The sequence below is a fragment of the Oryctolagus cuniculus genome, chromosome 1 (assembly GCF_964237555.1).
Source record: "Oryctolagus cuniculus chromosome 1, mOryCun1.1, whole genome shotgun sequence".
In the NCBI taxonomy this organism is placed as follows: domain Eukaryota; kingdom Metazoa; phylum Chordata; class Mammalia; order Lagomorpha; family Leporidae; genus Oryctolagus; species Oryctolagus cuniculus.
Genome location: NC_091432.1, coordinates 18245511 through 18257518, shown reverse-complemented (window position 1 = coordinate 18257518; position 12008 = coordinate 18245511). Strand labels below are relative to the sequence as shown.

The 12008-nt window shown below is 47.9% G+C and overlaps 1 protein-coding gene across 3 annotated transcripts in view; it reads right to left on the bottom strand.

Moving 5' to 3' along the window:
• The window catches only part of FNBP4 (formin binding protein 4), a 46469-nt gene extending 35718 nt beyond the window's left edge, over positions 1-10751 (bottom strand). The window contains exons 1-4 of one of the 3 annotated variants that reach the window (XM_008270721.4): positions 10412-10751; positions 9433-9525; positions 3696-3832; positions 1735-1921 (exon numbers count right to left, since the gene is read on the bottom strand). In XM_008270721.4, the coding sequence (XP_008268943.2) occupies positions 1735-1921; positions 3696-3832; positions 9433-9525; positions 10412-10736 (742 nt within the window). In that variant the 5' untranslated portion in view covers positions 10737-10751. The remainder of the gene's footprint in view (positions 1-1734; positions 1922-3695; positions 3833-9432; positions 9526-10411) is intronic. The other 2 variants (XM_008270726.4, XM_008270732.4) reach the window with 2 other exon arrangements.
• Positions 10752-12008: the final 1257 nt, after the last annotated feature.

Genomic DNA, 12008 nt, shown 5'->3' with positions numbered 1-12008 from the left:
TATGGTGCTGGCATCCCATATGGGGGCTGGATTAGGTCCTAGCTGCTCCTATGCCGATTCAGCTCTCTGCTTATAGCCTGAGACAGGAGTGGAAGATGGTTCAAGTGCTTGGGCCCCTGTGCCCATGTGGGAAACCTGGGAGAAGCTTCTGGCTCCCGATCAGCTCAGATCAGATCAGATCAGCTCTGGCCGCTGTGGTCATTTGAAAGACCTTTCTCTTTGTCTCTCCCTCTCACTGGCTGTATAACTCTACCTCTCAAATAAATAAATAAAATCTTAAAAAAAAAAGTTGAGGCCGGTGCTGTGGCTCACTTGCCTAATCCTCTGCCTGTGGTGCCAGCATCCATATAAAGCCAGGTTCTAGTTCCGGCTGGCCCTCTTCCAGTCCAGCTCTCTGCTGTGGCCTGGGAAGGCAGTAAAGGGTGGCCCAAGTTCTTGGGCCCCTGCACCTGCATGGGAGACTAGGAGGAAGCACCTGGCTCCTGGCTTCAGATCAGTGCAGTGCACCAGCCATAGCAGCCATTTGGGGAGCAAACCAACGGAAGGAAGACCTTTCTCTCTGTCTCTCTCTCTCTCACTGTCTATTAATTCTACCTGTCAAATAAATAAAATAAATTTTAAAAAAAAAGTTGAAGTTTGTTTATCTAATGAAACTGAGGATTTTTGTTTTTAATGGCTTTCCCAGGCCATTAGCATAGCGCTGGATGGGAAGTGGAACAGCCGGGACCTGAACCCATGCTTATATAGAATGCCAGCACCACAGGCAGAGAATTAACCTACTACGCTAGAGCGCTGAACCCCAATCTGACCCAGAAACAATCAGTCAGTTGCCTGTTCCACAAGCCTGAGTTTGATTTCAGGTTTTATTTATTTATTTTTTTTTTTTTTAAGATTTTTTTATTTATTTGGAAGTCAGAGTTACACAGGAGAGGAAGAGAGAGAGAGAGAGAGATCTTCTATCCACTGGTTCACTCCCCAGTTGGCTACAAAGGCTGGAGCTGCACCAATCCAAAGCCAGGAGCCAGGAGCTTCTTCTAGGTCTCCCACGCGGGTGCAGGAGCCCAAGGACCTGGGCCATCTTCCACTACTTTCCCAGGCCATAGCAAAGAACTTGATCGGAAGTAGAGCAGCCAGGACTTGAACTGGCGCCCGTATGGGATGCGGGCACTGCAGGTGGCGGCTTTACCTGCTACACCACAGTGCCGGCCCCTATTTATATTTTTCTTACAGGGTGAATATATGCGTTAAGTCAGGTTGAAATACACATTCACGTGTGTTTATCAATCACACTGAAAACAGAACAATCTTAGTAAAAACTGAAGAACACCTGATAATAGTTAACCAACTCAATTATTGACTAAGGAGTTACGTTCCATACCCATGTAGAATGTCATCTATATATAAAAAGAGGAAACAATGGGGTATTTAACTACTTCCTTACAATTGCCCTAGGATCTACAACTCATCCTTTCTTAAGATATAATAGATGTTTTCCTGCTAACAGTTGGAGGTTTGCTGAGAGGTCAGATTACCTGGGAACTAGCTGTAAAGGGTCTTCAGAGCATGTACAAGCACCCAGGCTGACTTAGGCCTCTACAGTCACCATTTGAGTCCCCTGGGGCTAAAGCATTTGGACCTTCATCTATAGGAATGTCAATATCTAGAACACCTTTAAGGATTGCATAGAGTTCTTTAAAAAAAAAAAAAAGAATAGAAAAGATCAGGCTTACTTACCTCCTGCCAGCGAACACTGAGTATCATACTGCCACCCTGATGTTTGGGTTGAGTCTGTTCCATTTGAAGTAGCAGAAGAAAGGGCAGACGTTGTTGCTTCTTTTGGTTCTGGTCGAGGTGGAGTTGGAGGTGGAGCAGAAGCTCCTACAGGAGCTGCAGGCTGAGGAGCTGTTATGGCATCAATCTCCTGTGGAATGAAGAATGATGAATGCATTACTTACTTACATCAAAACCAAAAAATGGAAGAAATGGCAATCACTAGAAATATAACACAACTCAACAAGCTCAAATCTCAGCTCCTCAAATCAATTATACAAGTTCTCACAAACCCCTCTCTTTTTTTCTCTGAGAATGAGAGGAGAGGAGCCAGTGTTATGGCATGGCAGTTAAAACCACCAACTGCATTGCAGGCATTCCCTATGGGCGCTGGTTTGCGTCCCAGCTGCTCCACTTCCAAACCTGTTCTCTGCTAATGGCCTGGAAAAAGCAGCAGAAGATGGCCCAAGTGCTTGCGTCCCTGCTATCCACATGGGAGACCTGAAGAAGCTTCTGGCTTCAGCCTGGCCCAACCCTGGCCATTGTGGCCATCTACGGAGTGAACCAGGAGATGAAGATCTCTGTCTCTCCCTTTCTATATATAACTCTTTTTTTTTTTTTTTTTTTTGACAGGCAGAGTGGACAGTGAGAGAGAGAGAGACAGAGAGAAAGGTCTTCCTTTTGCCGTTGGTTCACCCTCCAATGGCCGCCGCGGCCGGCGCGCTGCGGCCGGCGCACCGCGCTGATCCGATGGCAGGAGCCAGGAGCCAGGTGCTTTTCCTGGTCTCCCATGGGGTGCAGGGCCCAAGCACCTGGGCCATCCTCCACTGCACTCCCTGGCCACAGCAGAGGGCTGGCCTGGAAGAGGGGCAACCGGGACAGAATCCGGCGCCCCGACCGGGACTAGAACCCGGTGTGCCGGCGCCGCAAGGCGGAGGATTAGCCTAGTGAGCCGCGGCGCCGGCCTCTATATATAACTCTTTCAAACTAAAAAAAAAAGAAAAGAAAAATCACACACTCATTTTCTCCTGAGGTTTCCTACACTCCAGTCTGAATGTGTGTACTCTCTTTCTTAAAAAGGGGGTTTGGGGGCACGGCAGCATTGTGGCTTAACAGGTTAAAGTACAGCTTGCAATGCCCACATCCCATATGGGCAATGGTTCAAGTCCTGGTTGCTCTGCTTTAGATCCTGCTCCCGCAGGCGTCGCAGCTCAATACGCTAATCCTCCGCCTTGCAGCGCCGGCACACCGGGTTCTAGTTACAGTCGGGGTGCCAGATTCTGTCCCGGTTGCCCCTCTTCCAGGCCAGCTCTTTGCTATGGCCCAGGAATGCAGTGGAGGATGGCCCAAGTGCTTGGGCCCTGCACCCCATGGGAGACCAGGAGAAGCACCTGGCTCCTGCCTTTGGATCAACGCGGTGCGCTGGCCGCAGCGCGCCAGCCGCGGCGGCCACTGGAGGGTGAACCAACGGCAAAGGAAGACCTTTCTCTCTGTCTCTCTCTCTCACTGTCCACTCTGCCTGTCCAAAAAAAAAAAAAAAAAAAAAGCCGCAGATCCTGCTCCCTGTTAGATGTGCCTGGGAAAGCGGCAAGCGGCAGAGGGTAGCCCAAGTGCTTGGGCCCCTGCACCCATGTGGGAGACCCAGATGAAGCTCCTGGCTTCAGTCTGGCCCAGCCCCAGCCAATGTGGACATTTGGGAACTGAACCAGCAGATGGAAAATATTTCACTCTGTCTCTGTAACTGTCTTTCAAATAGATAAAATCTTTAAGAAAACAAAAAACAAAAAATGATGACAGAAACTGTAAAGAATGGAAGAAGAGAGATGGACAGAAGAAGGAGAAAGGAGCCAAGTATGCTAACCACTAGAGAGCCAGGTCCCAAAGTGGCTTCAACAACTAAAAACCCACACAAAAGCATCACTAACCGCTAGAAAGTTAGCTAGTGTACTATCAATATCAGTCGACTGGTTTCCATTTGCTTCCTTGGAAGGTGCTGGTTTTTCAGAAACATCACTCTCATCATCATCACTGTCAGCATAAGCACCAAGTAAACAAAGACCACCTAGAAACAAAAAGAAAAAAAGTGTTCATAACAACAAAGCCACAATAACCTAGGAAGCATCTAAAAGAAAATGTAACATGGTTCTTTATTTCATTTTTTAAAAAAACGTTTTTTCTAAATGCAGAGAAAAGAAACAAGGAGTGATCTTCCATCTGCTGGTTCTCTCCCCAAATACCTGCAATACCCAGAGCCTGGCCAGGCAGAAGCCAGGACCCTGGAACTCAATCTGGACCTCCCACATGACTGGCAGGGACTCAAGTACTTGCGTTCTCACCTGTTGCTTCCCAGGGTGAGCATCAACAGGAAGCTAGAATCAGAGTAGAGCTTGAATCAGGCACTCCCACACTGGCATCCCAAGCAGTGTCTTAGTCACTATACTAAACAGTCATCTCAGTTCTTTAGCCAAAGAGTTTGCATATACTTTTACAGACTAGAATATGACCTCAAAATTAATAAATAAACTAAATTAATAAATTCACTAAATTACCAGAGGCATCAATCATATAATACATTTAAAACTAATAAAATCAATCTATAGGGGCCAGCATTCTGGGTATGAGGTCAAGTCAACATTTGCAATGCCAGCATCCCATAAGGGCATTGGTTTGAGTCCAGGCTGTTCCACTTCTGATCCAGCTCCCTGTTAATGCACCTGGGAAAACAGAAGATGTCCCAAGTGCCTGGGCCCCTGCACCTAAGTGAGAGATACAGATGAAGCTGCTGGTTACTGACTTCAATCTAGCCCAGTCCTGGCCATTGCAGCCATCTGGGGAGTAAACCAACAGATGGAAGATACCTCTCTCTCTCCAACTCCATCATAAAAATAAATAAATAAATCCTTAAAAAATGAAAAAAATAGGTCAGCGCCGTGGCTCACTTGGCTAATCCTCCGCCTGCAGCGCTGGCACCCCAAGTTCTAGTCCCAGTTGGGGCGCCGGGTACTAGTCCCGGTTGCTCCTCTTCCAGTCCAGCTCTGTTGTGGCCTGGGAGGGCAGCAAAGGATGGCCCAAGTGCTTGGGTCCCTGTACCTGCATGGGAGACCAGGAGGAAGCACCTGGCTCCTAGCTTCGGATTGGCGCAGCGCAGGCCGTAGCGGCCATTAGGAGTGAACCAATGGAAGGAAGACCTTTCTCTCTGTCTCTCTCTCACTGTCTATAACTCTCTGTCTCTCTCTCTAACTCTGCCTGTCCAAAAAAAAAAAAAAAAAAAAAAATCTGTAAGCTGATATCCTCCCAAAAATTACATGTTCAACCATTCAACCTCTCTCAAAACAACATTTAGAAGTTAAGGATTAAAGTAAGTGTCCATCTCAGGGGTTCCACTCCTAATTCCAGTTTCCTATTAATGTGCACTCTGGGAAGCAGTAGGTGATGTCTCTAACAGTTGGGTCCCAACCACCCACGTGGAAGACTGGAATTGGATTCCTAGCTCTTGGCTTTTGCCTGGCCCAAACCTGACTACTGTGGGCATTTGGGAGATCTGTCTCTTTCAATTAATACATAAAATAGTAGAACAAGTACAAATTATTACATTTGATATTTGTGAATAATTAACATACTTAATATCATTAGAGACACTATATTTCTTAAATTTCTTAAATACAATCTGGTAACAAATACCACAAGGTATAAAATTCAACTTTCTTTTAAGTAGACAATCTCATTTTTTAGACTAAAACCCTAGGAAATAACTAGATTTTTTTGTACAAAAATCCTGTAAGGGGGCCAGTATGTTGGCGTAACAGGTAAAGCTGCTGTCCGCAGTACTGGTATCCCATATGGGCGCAGGTTTGAGTTTCGGCTGCTCTACTTCCAATCCAGCTCTCTGCTATGGCCTGAGAAAGCAGTAGAGGACGGCCCAAGTCCTTGGGTCCCTGTCTCCACATGGGAGACTGGGTAGAAGCTCCAGGCTCCTGGCTTTGGATCTGCCCAGCTCCCAGCCATCTAGGGTGTGAACCATCAAACGAAAGACCTTTATCTCTCTGCAACTATGCCTTTCAAGTAAGTAAATAAATCTTTTTAAAAATTCTGTAAGCTTGTTTTGCAAAATGAAAGCTGCAAACAACTCAAATGCTCTCAAACAGGGGTTAAGCTGCCACATGCGATGCCAGCATCCCATGTGGGAGCCAATTTGAATCTCAGATGCTCCACTTCCAACCTGGCTCCCTGCTAATGTGCCTGGGAAAGCAGTGAAAAGATGGTCCAAGGATTTGGGCCCTACTACCCATGTGGAACATCCCAGAAGAAGCTCCAGGTGGGGCCAGCGCTGTGGCACAGTGGCTAAGGTTGCACCTGTGGTGCTAGTATCCCATATGGGTGCCAGTTTGTATCACAGCTGCTCCTCTTCCAATCCAGCTCTCTGCTAACGGCCTGGGAAAGCAGTGGAGGATGGCACAAAAGCTTGGGCGCCTGCACCCGCATAGAAGACCAAGAGGAAGTTCCTGGTTTCTGGCTTCAGATCGGCTCAGCTACAGCCATTGCAGCCATTTGGAGAGTGAACCAGCAGATGGAAGACCTTTCTCTCTGTCTTTCTGTCTTTCCCTCTGTCTGTGGCTCTACCTCTCAAATAAATAAATCTTTTTTTTTTTTTTAATTTTTTCTTATTTGACAGGCAGAGAGAGAGAGAGAGAGACAGAGAGAAAGGTCTTCCTTCCGCTGGTTCACCCCACAAATGGCCAGGAGCCAGGTGCCTCCTCCTGGTCTCCCATGTGGGTGCAGGGGCCCAAGCACTTGGGCCATCCTCCACTGCACTCCCGGGCCACAGCAGAGAGCTGGACTGGAAGAGAAGCAACCGGAACTAGAACCCGGCACCCATATGGGATGCCAGGGCTGCAGGTGGAGGATTAACCAAGTGAGCCATGGCGCCGGCCCCAAATAAATAAATCTTAAAAAACAAATAGTAACTATGCCTTCAAGTTCTAGTAACTATTATTTCCTCATAACATCATTTGAACAGTTGGGTCACAGAAACCATAGACAATTAATAGATCAGCTGCAGGAGCAGGCACTGTAGCCCAGCAGGTTAAGCTGCCACTTGCCTGCATCCCAGGAGTGTCTGGGATGAGTTCCACCTCAATTCCAGCTAATTCGCCTAGAAGGTAGTAGATGATGGGCCAAGTTCTTAGGTTCCTGCCACAGAGGTGGGAAACTCGGACAGAGTTCCTGACTCTTGGCTTCAGTCAGCCCTGGCTGTTGTGAGCATTTGAGAAGTGAATCAGTGGATGAAAGTTATCTCTGTCACTCTGCCTTTCAAACAAGCATCCAAATTAATTTGTAACAACTGAACAGCTACATTCCCTCTCCCCAAAAAATCATATTGATATGTAATTTCAGGGAATTCACAGACCCCTGATACTCATCCATGGAGTCACGACTTTTTAAATATTTATATGTTTGAAAGGCAGGGTTGCAGAGAGAGGGAGACAAGAGAGTGTACTCTTCCATCTGCTGGTTCACTCTCCAAAGGGCTGGAGAGAAGCCAGGAGCCTGAAACTCCATCCAGGACATCCCACTCCCACTCCCACGCGGGCCATCTTCCACTGTTTTTCCAGGGGCATCGGTGAGGAGTTAGATCAGAAGTAGAGCAGACAGGACTCCAATGGGTGCTCATAGTGGATGCCGGCGCCACAGGCAGCTCAATCTGCTGTGCCAGAGAGCAGGCTCCAAGTGTGCCTTTTTGGAAGATATTAAAATACTGTGACTATCATAGTCTATTGATTTAATAGAGCTTATTCTGAATATTCCCTCAAGTAGGCTCACATGCATATATCACAGTATTTTTTCAGCTTATAACTACCAGACTCATTTGCTTTACTGTATGAATATTACAAAAGCATCCTGATCCCTGAAAAACCCCATTTTTCTGGAAAATTTCGGTGTTTCTAGTGACTAGTCAAATCCTTTAACTAGAATCAAACTAATTTTTAAAAGAGATTTATTTATTTGAAAATCAGAGTTTAGAGAGAGGAGACACAGACAGAGTGAGAGAGATCTCCCATCCACTAGTTCACTTCCCAGATGGCCACAATGGCTGGGGCTAGGCCAGATGGAAGCCAAGACCCCGGAACTCCATCCTGGTCTCCCACATCAGTGGCAGCGGTCTAAGTACTTGGGCCACCTTCTGATGCTTTTTGCAGACCATTAGCAGGGAGCTGGATCAGAAGTGGAACAGCTGGCACTAAACACAGTACCCATATAGGATACTGGCAGCTTTACCCACTACGCCACAATGCAAGCCCCAAAGCTAATTTCTTAATATGGACTCTGATAGTACATAAAGCCACACAAACAATGAAAACTTGTTTCTCTGTCGAATTTTCACAATCTTTTTCCTCTGCATTATACCAACTGCATTACAATGTGGGTAAGAAGTGAGCAGCACTAGTAAGGCTGCTGTAGCGCAGGATGAAGGCAGACAGACACTTCTGTTCAGAGTCCATACAGTCAAGGTAACTTCTCCTAGCAACATCCACATTTCACGCATCTCACGTCAGTCTCAGAACATTCAAATAAAATTTTGCAAATACAAAATGTTATCACCTGGTTCTAAAATTTCTCTCACTACCAAGTTTTAACTTTTCTAACCCATACTTGGATATTTTTTAGGTGGCAAATGGTGGGGAGGGAGGAATAAACATCTATTATTTTACAATCAAATAGTACTGAAAGTATTCCAAACTAAACAATTACTGTTAGCTACAGAATATTTAATATCAAAATATTTTAATCTTTCAAAATAGAAAATATAAAAAAACACATCTGGCACTTAAAATCTCAAATTTTTACATACATTATTCATTTTAACGACTTTAAAAAATGCAGGGATATATTTTACAGATGACTGAAGTTCAGGCCAATTAATGATTGTCCTAACGTCTAAAGAGTGAATCTAGGGGCTGGCACTGTGGCATAGTGGGTAAAGCTGCCGCCTGCAGTGCCAGCATCCCATATGGCTGCCAGTCCGAGTCCCAGCTACTCCACTTCCAATCCAGCTCTCTGCTATGGCCTGAGAAAGCAGTAGAGGATGGTCCAAGTTTTTGGGCCCCTGCACCTGCATGGGAGACCCAGAAGAAACTCCTGTATCCTGGCTTTGGTTCAGCACAGCTCATGCTGCTGTGGCCATCTGAGGAGTGAACCAGCAGATAAAAGATCTCTCTCTCTCTGCCTCTAATTCTGCCTTTCAAATAAATAAATAAACCTTAAAAAAAAAAAAAGTGAATATAAAGTGGTAATTTGAACCTAGGTTTTTCTACAAAACCACAGTTGCAAAAACTCCTTTGCACATACAAATATTTAATAAGAGCAATTTTCAGCTCCACAAACATTTGCTAGGTACCAACCAAGACACGGATGTTACAAAAAAGTAACAGAGCACCAAGCTAATGGAAAGGCCAAAATACTAGTTACAAAATAGCATTAGAAGGAAAAGTACTGCATTTTGGACAGAGAAAAAGGAACAAATGTCTCACTGGTTAGTGCATTATCAACAGTTTCTCATAAAGATTTTAAATTCCACTTAACCGGCAAAACAAAACACTGGGCATTCAACAAAACATTCTATGTACAAACCCAATTTACAGAAGAAAAAAAAAATATCTCTACCTGTTGCTTTAACGGCTGTGGGTCTGGTGGTCATGACTGGTTTTGGAGGATTCTGAACCACCTTGGGAACCTCCACCACCACTTCCTGTTCATCTGGATTTAAAAACGCACAAAAGAAACCTGCAGTCAGACTGTGGACCAGAGAAAACTGGAAGTGACGAATCCTTCTCCGACCTGATCTCTCGGGTCTACATCTCCACCAATGTCAAGACAGGATGTTTTCACTGCCTCAAATATTTAAGAGAGGAAAAAGCAAGCAACACGAGCGATCTGAACAGCGTATAGAAGAATAACATCTGCAATACTGCAAAACCAACACACACAATAAACCCGCAGGCTGTCACCGGGTCTTTAAGACAAGCACTGCTATGGCCTATTTTTCTGCAGGAGCCACCCAGCGTCATCTTAGACCTGGCCTTGTCCCTTTAGTCCCTGGACCACGCCAAGGGGACCCCACAAGCTCCACTTCTCCAGGGCCTTTTTTTTTTTTTTTTTTTTTTTTTAAGGGAAACGTGTGCAATTTGAGGCTACCTATGCTTTGGCTGATCAGTAAGAACGATGTATTCTCTTCTAGTTCAACAGAAGAGAAGCAGCAGCCGACGACGTGCGGGAAAGCCTCGGGCACGTGGAAACTCACACGCACCCCGCACGTTCTCAAAGCCCACCCGGGACTCTGCGGGGGCCACGGGAGCCCCGGGCCTGGTCGGATTTCAAAGGTTCCCGGCGGCAAGCCCTGCATCCGAGATGGCGCCTCGAGACGGTCCAGGCCGAGAACGCACGGCTCCGGCCGGCCTCTTCCGCCGCCCTCCGGCCCACGGCCGCCCTCCTCGCGGGCCTCGGAAGCGGATCCCGCCCGCCCGCCCGCCCGCCCGGGGTTCTCTCCCTCGCGGGCTCGGCCGATCGCCCCGAGAGGCCTAGGCCGCAAGCTCCAAGCTCGAGTTTCGGGCGCCCCGAGGAGAAGCAGGGGCCCCTCGCGCACCTCTACCTTCAGACGGAGAGTCCTCGGGGGCCGCCGTGGCGGCAGTGACCGCGGGGGTCGGCGTGGTCGCCGTCGCCGTGGTCGCCGCCGCCGGGGCCGGCTGGCTAGGGGCCGCGGCGGCCGACTCCGCCTCGGTGTCGGGCTCCGGCTCCGGATCCCGGCCTGGCGTGCTGCTCCGAGGGCCTGGCGGAGAGAGCTGCAAGATAGGCCTGCGGCCGGGTACCGCCCGGGACTTCTTCCCCATCGCGAGCCGGAACGCGAGCAGTGAGCGTCGGCAGTCGAGAGGGGCGGGCGCTCGGCGCGGCGCTGCGTAATCAATATTCATGCACCGCGACACCGCCTCCTGGCGGGATCCGCTTTTAACCGGCGGAGCGCGCGCTCGCGCGTGCGCCTGACTGCCTCTGACGCTTGTGGTTCTTTCCAGCTCTCCTGAGAAGGGCGGGCTTTACCCACAGCGCTAAGGCGATTGGCTGTTTTGACCCAGTGTCGGAGCAGGTAGCCAATGGAAAAGGAAAAAGGGCGAGCGCCACGCCAATGGCGCCGAAGGGCTTAAATGTAGCTTGATTTCGCGGCTTAGGTTGAGCCCCACCCGTGTGTGCTTTTTGTTTTTTTTCGTCCCTTGTCCTCCATCTTGTGGCTTTTCTCGGCGCCCTTATTTGTCCTGCTTCCTGGGCGCTTCCTCGAGGCTCAGCTGATTATTGTGGCTTATTTTGGGTTTCTAGCATCAGCTGTTAAATAAGATAGTAGGTCTTTCACGCTTTTATAAATGAGCAAAAACATGTCTCGTGTTGTTTATTAGCTGGGAAAAATCAGTGGATATTATATCTACAGGAAAAGGCCTGCTTTGTTGGGAAGGGCCCCGGGAACCTTACCAGTCTGGTACCTCCAACCTGCTTAATCTTCCCTTAGATTTGCTCCTCACCCCCTCCAGCCAGGGAAACCAGGGGTTGGGGCTGGGGACATGGAGCTCCTAAATTCTGATGATGAGTCTTATTTGCCAACCAAGGTGACCTCCCTATCCGGGTCCTCACTCGCAGTGGTCTTCTTTCCACCTCTGAGGGGATTAACTCGGCGTTATCTGAGGAGCGGGTCGGGGCCACCCCTGTTGCAGCTGCCTAGATTCTCCTCGGGACCCACCCGCGGCACCCTCCCTTCTACAGCTGTCCCAGATGAGGTATACAGCGTGACCCGTACATTAACCCCCTGAAGAGTTGTTCTGGGTGTGTGTGTGTTTTAATGTATTCAAGCAGAAATCTGGGGAACATGTGGGAATGGATGTTAACAGCTGGGGATAATGATGGCGCATAGAATTGGAACAGGTAGAATCTGACACTGACTACCTGATCAAAGATTATGCTGCAGCTCAAGGAGTTAGGAAGGAGGCTTAACAGATTGTGTTGTGCTGTGTGTTGATGCGTTGTGATTCTTGTGAGCCCAAGTAATTTGGCATTTCAGTTATGGTTAAAAGGGACCTGCTTTGTCAGCACTGACTCCATTTTGAGTTTTTTCTTGTGACAAGCTGTAACTGAGCCAAGTAGCCGGCTGCTAGCAAGGAGGCCCATTACTTCACAATGGCTGAGTCAGCCACCTTGGCAAC